General features: G+C 33.1%; 1 protein-coding gene across 2 annotated transcripts; it reads right to left on the bottom strand.

The window, feature by feature from the left end:
- Positions 1–6,213: 6,213 nt before the first annotated feature.
- On the bottom strand, positions 6,214–10,260 carry LOC111411711. Of its 2 annotated transcripts, none has more exons than XM_023042276.1 (7): positions 10,155–10,260; positions 8,376–8,491; positions 8,227–8,289; positions 8,068–8,115; positions 7,901–7,954; positions 6,760–6,817; positions 6,214–6,519 (listed from the first exon to the last, which is right to left on the bottom strand). In XM_023042276.1, exons 2-7 carry the CDS (start codon positions 8,457–8,459, stop codon positions 6,476–6,478), a joined length of 351 nt encoding a protein of 116 aa, XP_022898044.1. In that variant the 5' UTR covers positions 8,460–8,491; positions 10,155–10,260; the 3' UTR covers positions 6,214–6,475. The 2 variants fall into 2 exon arrangements, with proteins under 2 accessions (XP_022898044.1, XP_022898045.1); XM_023042277.1 differs by lacking the exon at positions 10,155–10,260 and adding an exon at positions 9,889–10,016.
- Between the last annotated feature and the right edge of the window lie 1,041 nt (positions 10,261–11,301).

The raw sequence follows: 11,301 nt of genomic DNA, 5'->3' as shown, positions 1-11,301 counted from the left end.
CCTAGTAGAGCATAATTCTTATGGCTTCAATTTTTCCTAGCAGAAGATATTTACAAGGAAAATCGTGGTTCATATATATATATATATATATATATATATATAAAGAATTGACAGGTATTTTGTGTATTATAGTAGCAAAATGAAAACTGACAGCCGTTCGAAGGCATTAACAAGACAGAGAATTGGTGGAGGTCGGAAATCAATTGGCGAATGAGTCCGGTTAGGGGTGAAAAATCAATTGAACTGAAGGTAGTTATCTTCAATATGCATTAAAGCACGGAGAACAGAGCATAGGGGATAAAATAGCGAAATTGAACATGTAACAAACACAAACTTCCTTATCTTAGATTCATGGTTGCACTCTGCTTCATTATGATATTGATTCTGCTTGAAATCCATCCCTTTACCAAGTTAATATTTTGGGGGAAGTTAAAACCATCGTTTTCAATTTCAATGGAACGTGAGTGCTCTTTATTTCCAATCAACTCTGTTTTTTAAAGGCTCTAATTAGCATATAATGTCAATAGCACCAGGTAAGATAAATTTTCTTGGAAGAAACCAGGGGGGTTGTTCTCTTCATATTTCAATTTTATAGTTTTGAGTTTTAAATTCATTTTAGATTTTGTATTTTGAGTGTCTGTTTTGAAATTGTTGAAAATACGTTCTTTTCGTCATTTTGGAACCAATTCCCGTGTTTTCAATTTTTTTCCTTTTTTGTACTGAAAATGTCCAAAACGACAAAAATGTCGTTTTGTGTTTTCTTCACAATTTTTTTTTCGAAAATTCATTTTCGAAAACGGAAAAAAGAACGTGTTTTCACCGTTTTGAAAAATCAAAAATAGAAAACGGCAAAGAGAACACACCATAAATGTTCCCCATCTGACTGGACATAGATGCTGCCATTGACTCAGTTAAACGTTTAACTGAACGAAGTAGCGTGAATTGATGATCGAATATTAATAAGATTATACTTGGAGAAAACCCCCAAATCCCCAGAAAACTTTAGGGCGGATTAATCGGCAGCTCTGTAATATGAAGTGTAATGTTTAGTAGTCGGACATTTTCCTCACAAGTTATTCTTATGGCTGGTTTTTGAAAACGACACTCAAATAAGTTTTTATCCATGCAAGTCTCCAACGAGAATATTTTATTTCCCTTCTTTTTTGATACATCGCGCTTAGTTTTTTCTTGTTGATATTCACAAGTCAACAGCATTATTGTGTGTGAGTAACTTAGTGAATGTTCAAAATTAGAGGTGTTATATACACAATAAACCTATTCTGAAGTCAAATTAGATACGTTATATACACAATAAAACTCGTTGTGAAGTCATTTACAATTTCAAGCACGATATGACTTTAGATAATAATTGTGCAAATGCAAACAAAATTTAAAGTTTCTAATAAAATTAAATGAATAGCATGTGGTGTTGAAATAATAAAAATTATAAAACCATAACTTGACCATTAGAGACAAGTCCTCTGCATACGGAGGAGCACCCTGTAGCTTCGCTTCCTTTTGTCAAAGATATTTTGCATCTAAGTGGACCGATAAGCACTTTGGAGAGGGACGGAGCTAGTAGTCTTACCCCGACATTCATTATCCATTCCCCTAAGTCATACTCAATAGCCATAGCTTTGTTGCGTTGTCCATTGCTACTTTAGCCCTACTATTGAGCCAGACTCAAAAACAGGGTCACCTCAGTCCCCAATTTCACTTTTTTTTTTTTTTTTTTTCCAGATCTAAGATCTGAGCTCTGTTTTTGAGCTTGGTTTTGCACTTGGTTGAATAGCATTTTTCATTTTTACCATGTTCAATTACCCTTCTATATTTATTGAGTTCGATCAGAATTATCACAATTTCCTGCCAAATTACCATCAATCCACTAGTGAGAAATATTATTATTCATTTGGCATTTAGCTCCTGTTTAAAATCAATTAAAATGAGTTTTTGGAGGAAACTAAATTTTGGAATAGTGATTTTTTGAAAAACGTGTGGATAAAAACTAGGCTCTCGTTTGTTTCTTATTATTTACTCATCAAAATGAAAAATATGACTGTTATCCATCACATCAAGCAACCATATTTGAAAATCTATTTCTTGTATGGGATTTGTAACGACTATATATTTCATTTTCATTTTTCTATTAATGTGGCTCAAATAGGGTAATTTTTTTGTGTTTACGTACAACATATTTTATTGTGAGAATGTGTCATTGAAAATGAATTAAAAAAAAGAAAAAAAAAAGATTTTTGATGTAATGGACGTCAAACGTGGCTTAATTAACACAAAGCTCCCAGTCATTACTCACCAACTTTCTAGACCATTCGACATTGAGCAGGCACCGTCCCTGCAAATAGTCATAACTTTTGTGGGAACATGTGTTTGTTATAAATAATCGTTCGAGCCCAACTAATTACTTCTCATTTAATTTGTTAACAATTAATTTCCAGTTTCTAAATCAATCAGGCAATCTCGAGTCACAACGACGCAATTTCTTACAGTATTAGCTAAAAACAAAAATCCTTAAAATTTGTGGTTAAGCTAATGTCCATCATCAGTTATACATGTAGTCCTTCTTTAATCCCCATTTTGAAGAAAATAATACATTTTGAACAGTAGATTGATGGAGAACGTGTGATTAAAAATTAAGAAAAGGTTTTAAATTTGAGTGTAACATTTATTTTATTGAAGAATGTATAATTAAAAATAAATTTAAAAATAATGAATTTTTAAAAGAATGGAATTCAAACAATGACTCTATACACTTAACTTTATTCAAAGAATTATGCTAGTTGTTTGTGTACAACTAATTTGACACCCTTTGAGGTGTCAAAATCGAAGCTATTAATTTGAATCAGTGTTATTAAAATTAATAGTAAAACTACGTGTCATAACAAAGAGTGTAAACAAAACTATCAATCATGATATAAATGTAGTAAATTTGTAGGCCAAATGATATTTTGCTAGGCAAATTTATCAGCTGATCCCCAACCTATTATCCTATCAGAATATTGGTCCCACAATTTAAAAGGAGCAATTTTGTTACTGACGAAAAAATTTAATGTAATTTTTATGAAGTTAGTCTTGCTTGAACTGAGTTTGAGATTTTTTGTCCATTTATGCTGTCAAATTTACTGTCCACCCAATTACAAATTGACACAACATGAAAAATTAAAATTGATTTTAAGGTTGAAAAATTAAAAGTGATGATCATTTTAATTTTTCATGATATATCAAATTGTAATTGGGTAGACAACAAAATGAATAACAAATCTCAACTCACTTGAATTGGTACATAATAATGTGAATTGATAATCATTTATGTTATTTGGTTTAGTTTTAAAAAAATAAAAAAAATAAAAATCATATTTTTAGTTTATTTTAATAATAATTATGGCCTATTTGAGCCTCATTTTATCATAAGAATACATTTTTGAATAGTAGATTAATAGAGAACGTGTAGTTAAAAAATAAGAAAAAAAATTTGAATTTACACGTCATATTATTTTAACGAAAAATGTGTGGTTACAAAGAAGTGAGAGAAAAATGTATTTGAAAATAATGGAGGTCAAACAAGGGTTTAATAAAATGTGTTTAAAAAATTGATAAAATTTTGAGCCTCATAAAATATATAATTGAAACTGAGTAATGATAAAAACTAAATATTTGAAAATGAGGGTCAAATAGGGGCTAATGATGATCAAATGATATTTTATAAAGATTTGAAAGGTTTCAATTATTAAATATTAATTTCACAAGTAAATTGGAAGTTGGGAACTAATTGCTTAATTAACTTGCTATTCATATGTGTTTATCTTTAAGAAGTTCATCTTGGTTTTCAACTTTAAGAGAACTATTTCTACGACAATTACTGAATTAAATGACAATTTTATAATGATTTGAACACTTTTGAGCATTAAAGATTTGAAAATATGTGATCGAAAATGAGTATGAGAAAGAATGATTATGAAACAAGGGTTTCAGAGGTTGTTTTGTGTCTGAATCTTGCATGTGGAATAATTGATTGTCTTTCAGGTAGGCCCTGGAAGGACTGGGCAGGTTTGAATTTCAACAGGCATCTATTACTTAATTCACTTGACTCAATAGTATTCATTTTGGTTTCTTTCAAACGTTCCTTGTTCAATGGGCACTTAGGGATGTCAAACGAGTTGAGCGACTTATCAACTTGGCCCTTAGGCTCGTGGGCGACTCGGGCTCGTCACTGAGCAACGGCTCAATCCCACAAGCCGAACATGCTCGGCTCGTGGATCGTGTGCCCATGAGCTCGGCTCATGGGCTAGTAAAAAAAATGCAAATTTATAATAAATAAAATTTTTTTAAAAAAAAGTAAAATATGTGCAAATTTATCCAACAAAAAAAATTAAAAAAATCACAAGCTCGTGAGCTCGGCTCGGCCTGCGAGCTCGTGGCTCGTGAGACCACGAGCTCATGAACCAAGCTGAGCCAAACTCGAGGGACGAGCCACAAGCCCGAGTCAAGCTCATAGGTTAAAGGGCAGAGCCGCATTGCCATCACTATGGGCACATCGGATGGTCAACTCTTGAAAATAATTTTTTTTTTCACCTCTAATAACCAATGTTTAAAAAATCGCCTTGAAAGCTCCATGGTTCGCATTGAAGTTGAAGCTGTAGATAAAAAAAAATTAGTCTTTTTTAGTAAAATGAACTGATAAAATTGGCTCCAGTTCACCTAAATTTTTGGCGAACCAACAGCTTCTGAGATTTCCCTTTTGCATTTTTACAATATGCATAATTTGACATCGTATCAAAGAACGAATTCAAGTTGTCATTATGAAAATTTGTCCACATATAAAACCTTCAAATTAACATGAATCTAATTTGGACATGAAGGGTTATTTAGAAGATGAAAAATCGAACATTTAAGTTTTTGTATGAGATGGTTTCTAATAGGGTAATAATAGAACTGCTTAGAAACTCGAATAAATGAGGGCTAATGATGATCAAATGATATTTTATAAAGATTTGAAAGGTTTCAATTATTAAATATTAATTTCACAAGTAAATTGGAAGTCAGGAACTAATTGCTTAATTAACTTGCTATTCATATGTGTTTATCTTTAAGAAGTTCATCTTGGTTTTCAACTTTAAGAGAACTATTTCTACGACAATTACTGAATTACATGACAATTTTATAATGATTTGAACACTTTTGAGCATTAAAGATTTAAGAATATGTGATCGAAAATGAGTATAAGAAAGAATGATTATCAAACAAGGGTTTCAAATGTTGTTGTGTCTGAATCTTGAATGTGGAATAATTGATTCTCTTTCAGGAAGGCCCTGGAAGGACTGGGCAGGTTTGAATTTCAACAGGCATCTATTACTTAATTCACCTGACTCAATAGTATTCATTTTGGTTTCTTCTAAACGTTCCTTGTTCGATGGGCACTTAGGGATGTCAAACGAGTTGAGCGACTCATCAACTTGGCCCTTAGACTCGTGGGCGACTCGGGCTCGTCACTGAGCAGGGCTCAATCCCACAAGCCGAGCATGCTCGGCTCGTGGATCGTGTGCCCATGAGCCGAGCTCATGGGCTAGTAAAAAAAATGCAAATTTATAATAAATAAAAATTTTAAAAAAAAAGTAAAAAATGTGCAAATTTACCCAAAAAAAAAAATTAAAAAAATCACAAGCTCGTGAGCTCGGCTCAGCCTGCGAGCTCGTGGCTCGTGAGACCACGAGCTCATGAACCAAGCTGAGCCAAATTCAAGGGACGAGCCACAAGCCCGAGTCAAGCTCATAGGTTAAAGGGCCGAGCCGCATTGCCATCACTATGGGCACATCGGATGGTCAACTCTTGAAAATAATTTTTTTTTTTCACCTCTAATAACCAATGTTTAAAAAATCGCCTTGAAAGCTTCATGGTTCGCATTGAAGTTGAAGCCGTAGATAAAAAAAATTAGTCTTTTTTAGTAAAATGAACTGATAAAATTGGCTCCAGTTCACCTAAATTTTTGGCGAACCAACAGCTTCTGAGATTTCCCTTTTGCATTTTTACAATATGCATAATTTGACATCGTATCAAAGAATGAATTCAAGTTGTCATTATGAAAATTTGTCCACATATAAAACCTTCAAATTAACATGAATCTAATTTGGACATGAAGGGTTATTTAGAAGATGAAAAATCGAACATCTAAGTTTTTGTATGAGATGGTTTCTAATAGGGTAATAATAGAACTGCTTAGAAACTCGAATAAATGGTCCGAAATCTTGACAGTATAGCAGGAAAATAGTCCACAACAGGAACAAGATTAAGAAGTACTCCAGACTGGAAAATTACAGCACCAATTACAATGTGTTGGTGAATTCTTCCTAAAGAAGTACTGAAGATCGTCCAAGTTTTTTATTTCAGTAGCAGGTCACTCATTTATACATCAAGTTGAGTAACAATCAATGGCCTCGACGAGAAAAGGATCGAAGCCTAATTTTCATTCATTTGTTGTCGCCTCCTCCGATGGGGAAGTATTTCCATCTACACAAAGATAGAAGCGAAGAAGAAAATTAGTAAGAGATGCCATTTTGGGAGAAAACTGGGGAACTGAGTTTTACCATCCCACCGGGTGTGAAATGATTCTTAAAAACACGATTTACTTGTGAAAAAAAATAAAACAAAAACAGCAAGAGGAGGATGAAAAAAAAAACCAAAAACAAATGGAAGTATCTAAATGAACAGGCAAATCCATGAAGAAATACGATCAATTACAATCCATACCTTCACCTGCTGATGGAGCATAAGGAGATTTGCGGTATCGTGTTTGCTGTTGAGTTGGCTAGAACATCAAGTGAAAAAGGAAGCAATTGATAATCAGCAGATGATCATAAAATTTATGTGCAGAAATCTACTAGTCTCAAGGCTCATCAACTTTCTGATGATAACACAATGAAGTGAAAGACGACCATTTTCTATCTCAGCACTAATGTCAATTTTAACTTTTTGATGTAATTAACCTTCATTGCAACCCTGACAGTTTTTGAGAAGAGTTATATTCATATTTGGCAGAAAGAATCAGATCTGAGGAAGAACAGCTTTATATTTAGAATGAAAATCGATCAAAGAAGCTATTCAATTACTGAGGGGGCGTTTGTTTCCCATTTTTGTAAAAATAAGAATGAAAAATATAGCCGTTATGGACCCCACACAAGAGATAGAAATTCAAATTTGACGGCTTGATGTGATGGATAATTGTCATCTTTTTCATTTTAATGAAGAAAGAATGGAAAACAAACAGGGGCTGAATATATTATTGGATTCAGTTAAATCATCCATTTATTCGTGTGACTATAAAGCTAAATCAAAATTTTAGCTTTCTTGTGATATATAATATCATCATCATCACATAAACATTAAATCCATGTTCTAAGATCATATTGTCAATCAGGCACTTCAGGGTCCACCATTATTTGTAATTTAGATGAAAGGGAATCATATGCAACTTCAAAATAGTAAACATTGGAAAAAAGAGGGAAACAGCTAGAGTTGTGTGTATATATATATACAGATTAGCTCCATTAAATATCATAATTGACTTCTCACAGTCAGAAACATTAAGTTGCAGTAGATGTCCAACGGAAAGATTTACTTGCATTAGAATACGTTTATGGACTCATCAGCATATATCAACAAGCAAAGCAGCGACACTTTCACAACATTAGCTATTCATCATTTAATCATATAGAGCAAAAATTAATTTTTTGAGCAGACAAATTCTGCTTTTGCTAATTTTCTGGTTAGCCAAAGAATTAAAATATATGTGTTGAACCAAAACTAGCAATTCAAAACAGAAAACTCATGCCACAGCATATGAAAGGTCATTGCACTCTGTTCAGAAGTAGCATGTCCAGGGAAAATTCACCTGTAACTTTGGTCGAAGAGCCTCGAGAGGTCCTTTAGGCTTCTCTACACCTTGCTGTAATCATACAACATTGATGGATGTTAGGTATTTATAGAGCATGCCAATTTTTAACTTCTATATGCTCTAAGTATGAACAAGTCGGAGAAGGTGCTATCAAGAGGAAGTACCTTTCCCAAAGCCCAATCAGCAGAATCAAAGTAGGCACGTTCATGATCCTGACAACAAAAGTAGATATTTTAAAAAAGGATGGAGCTGGACCTGCACAATGTTCAGGTTCTCGGCACCTGCACTTCCCATAGAAGCATAATCAAAAGTAACTGTATTACCTTTGAAATTAGTGGCGGTTTCTTGGGCATGATTCCTCCATATTTCTTCTTAACAGCTTCTTCCTAATAAAGAAGGGGGGAAATTTTGTCAAAGATAATGACAAATACAAATCTAGAAATAGCACAAAGGATGATGAGTTGAACAAGACCTCCTGTTTGGTTGACGGCATGGACTTTTCACTGTCCTCCATAACGACTTCTGTTTGCTCTTTGACTTCCTCTGTGCCGGACATACTGTTTCTAGAACCACCCCAGTGAAGAACACCTGCAGTAGTAATTTCATAAATGGGTGTAAGAGTCATTTTGGACAGAGATCACTTATTAGCTAAGTACTTAGTTTGAAATAAAATTTGGAATAATTGCTCCAGAAAAGAGGAGATAGAGATTTAATTTCTAGATTAGCACCATTCCCCATCCAAGTCAAAGAATTCTTGAAAAGGTTTAATAGTATACCAATCTTAACTCATCCAAGAAGAACCCCTTAAAGAATATGCATTCATTGTGAAATGTTTTCATATCAATTGTTAAATAGGATTGTCCACAAAAAGAAGGTACCTAGTTGGCATTATCTACATATATTACCCAGTTTGTAGTCATAAAAAAACTGTAAAAAATAAACATCCTCGAAAGCAAATGACAATGATGGTAGATTTACATTCTCCTAAAAAGTGAATGCCATTTAAATGAAGGTACTTTTATAACCTCCTTAACATTTGCTTCCATCTTTCTTCTAAACCCCATTTTACAAATTTTGTTAATTCAGACTCTTAGGCTCCCCCATTTACAGGCAAAACTTCACCTTTTGCATTCTTACTACTCAGAAGTAATTATTCCAAAGAAATATATAATCAATTGAGCATTAGGGGTAGATGAAGAAAATTGGATTTCACGGCAACAATCGAACATAACTTACATACAAACTAAAGCAATCAGAGAAGAAGAAATTACATGCATGCCACATTGTATTATTATTCCTATTATCAAAGAAATGAATATCATTGGTGCATTGGTTTGTTAGTATCAATTTGATCCCGCCAAATCAATGTATTATTGTTCCTATTGATCTATTAGTATTAATTTGATCCAGCTTATGGTCCAAGAAGATTTATTCACTTTGGAGATTGGTAAGAAAGCACAGAGAAAAAAGATGCAAGATTTGTATGCAATATTTACTGATCATGAGAGAGCAAAAGTTGCAATGTCAAGGGAAGTGAGAGCAAAAGTTGCAATGTCAAGGGAAGTGCTAAGATGTGTGCAATGCTACAAAATATTTTGTGAGAAATGTCTATGAAGAATCAATTACAAGGGTAAGAAATAATAGTGGCAATATTTCTTTTTGTTTTACTCATGGATGAACTTATAAGACATCAAATCTATCTTTGACGTCTTTTATTCATTGGCGACACTGTTTTGGCTGTTAAGAATAGAAGGGATATATATAAGTTGGACACTTCAAACTGCACTTTGAAATTCAAATATATAGGATTAAGCACGCTGAGACTGAATTCATAGCATTCATTTAGTTACATTTAGGCGTGAAGATGACATTGAAGCCATAATAGAGGATCTGAGTTTACACAGAGTAATTGCTATAAATTTTAGTATTTAAGTTAAATTACCAATAAAGGAAAGACTTGAAGAAGCAATGGATAAAATTGTTACCGATTACACTTGAGGACAGGCCGGTTCTAAAAACGACAAGAAACCATAAACAACCACACGAAAAGTTCAAGAGAAAATTCTGCTGCTAGAGGAAGATTACCATCAACTAACAATAAATTCGAAAAAAAAAAAATTTAAGGAGCTAGTAGATGAGAATCTTAGATCGAGGTAGTGTTCAAATAAAAAAAACCATTCACAACAATCAGATCGAGTGCAAAATTAACATATAAAGAGCGATTCTTCTACGCAGATAAATCTGAAACTACCTCGGGAGAAGTAGAAGAGTAGAAATCACTGCAATACAAGATCTCCCTGTCTCCTCTGTCGCTCTATCAACAAAGACTTAAACAGGCCTGGATTATAAATGAGTGTTCACTAACAAGATGGGCTTTTAATTGGGCTTTATATGGGCTTCTATGGGGTTTTCGTAGTGAGGTTACTTGAACACTGCAAGAGGGTGCATCTATACATATAGTGCATGCACATGAAATTTAGTGATCCCGTGAAATTTTTTTGTAAAATTTAGTGATGAATGAGAATGAGTAATATTTAAAGTTCAGTAACCTCATAAAATTATTTTACAACATTCAGTGATGATTTTGGTGATTTTTAAATTTCAATAATCCTTTAAAAAAAAATTTATAAAGTTTAGTGACTATTTGGTTATTATCTCACATTATGAATAAATCGTCCGTTATTACACTAGACAACACAATATATTTAAACATGTTCATTTGAGGAAAAAATGATAAAGGTAGCTAGAAACGGAATCTAGGTAAATATTCAAAGGGGGTTTTGAAAGATGAAATTTATATGGGAAAGAATATAGAAGATTGAGTTATTACTAGAGAAAGAATTTGTCTTGTGGTGAGGACTAAGTCGGTAAAAACGTAACTTGAAAATAGAACAAAATAGTTTCAAAATCAATCCTTAGCATAATCGGATTAGATCAATTTTTGATCGATTTGATTGGTTTCAAGGTATTGTTCCCTATAATTTTTTAAAAGCATCACGGGTACAATTATTGGGAATGCCACCCTGATAGAATGAACTTGTAGTGCATAAAAATGACTTGAGCCATCGTACGGGTCATGATCAGATAGATAAATGACATCCAACAAAAAATATCGAGTTGGATCTTATTCTTTTTATTTATTTAGAGCCTGTTTGAGTCACATTATAATGAGAATGAGAAATAGAGCCATTATGGGCTCCACACCAGAGATAGAAATTCAAAAATGGTGGCTTGATGTGATGGATAACGATCATATTTTTCATTTTAATGAGGTAAAAATGTGGCTCAAACAGGGGCTTATTTTCTTTGCCAACCCCCAATCAAATCATTGACATCACAACTATTCTAGAGCCTCTTTCTAATTCACATGTGAATTTTTATTTGTGTTTTTCTAATGC

This window comes from Olea europaea, chromosome 16 (assembly GCF_002742605.1).
Source record: "Olea europaea var. sylvestris chromosome 16, O_europaea_v1, whole genome shotgun sequence".
In the NCBI taxonomy this organism is placed as follows: Eukaryota; Viridiplantae; Streptophyta; class Magnoliopsida; order Lamiales; family Oleaceae; genus Olea; species Olea europaea.
This window is presented reverse-complemented; position numbering and strand designations above follow the sequence as displayed.

Excerpts from the sequence above, each read along its gene's own strand:
- LOC111411711 (XM_023042276.1), bottom strand. The coding sequence starts at position 8,459 with ATGTCCGGCACAGAGGAAGTCAAAGAGCAAACAGAAGTCGTTATGGAG. Across the intron at positions 8,290-8,375 it reads TGCCGTCAACCAAACAGGAG|GAAGAAGCTGTTAAGAAGAA; the intron begins GTCTTGTTCAAC and ends CTTCTTTATTAG. Across the intron at positions 7,955-8,067 it reads CTGATTGGGCTTTGGGAAAG|CAAGGTGTAGAGAAGCCTAA; the intron begins GTACTTCCTCTT and ends GTATGATTACAG.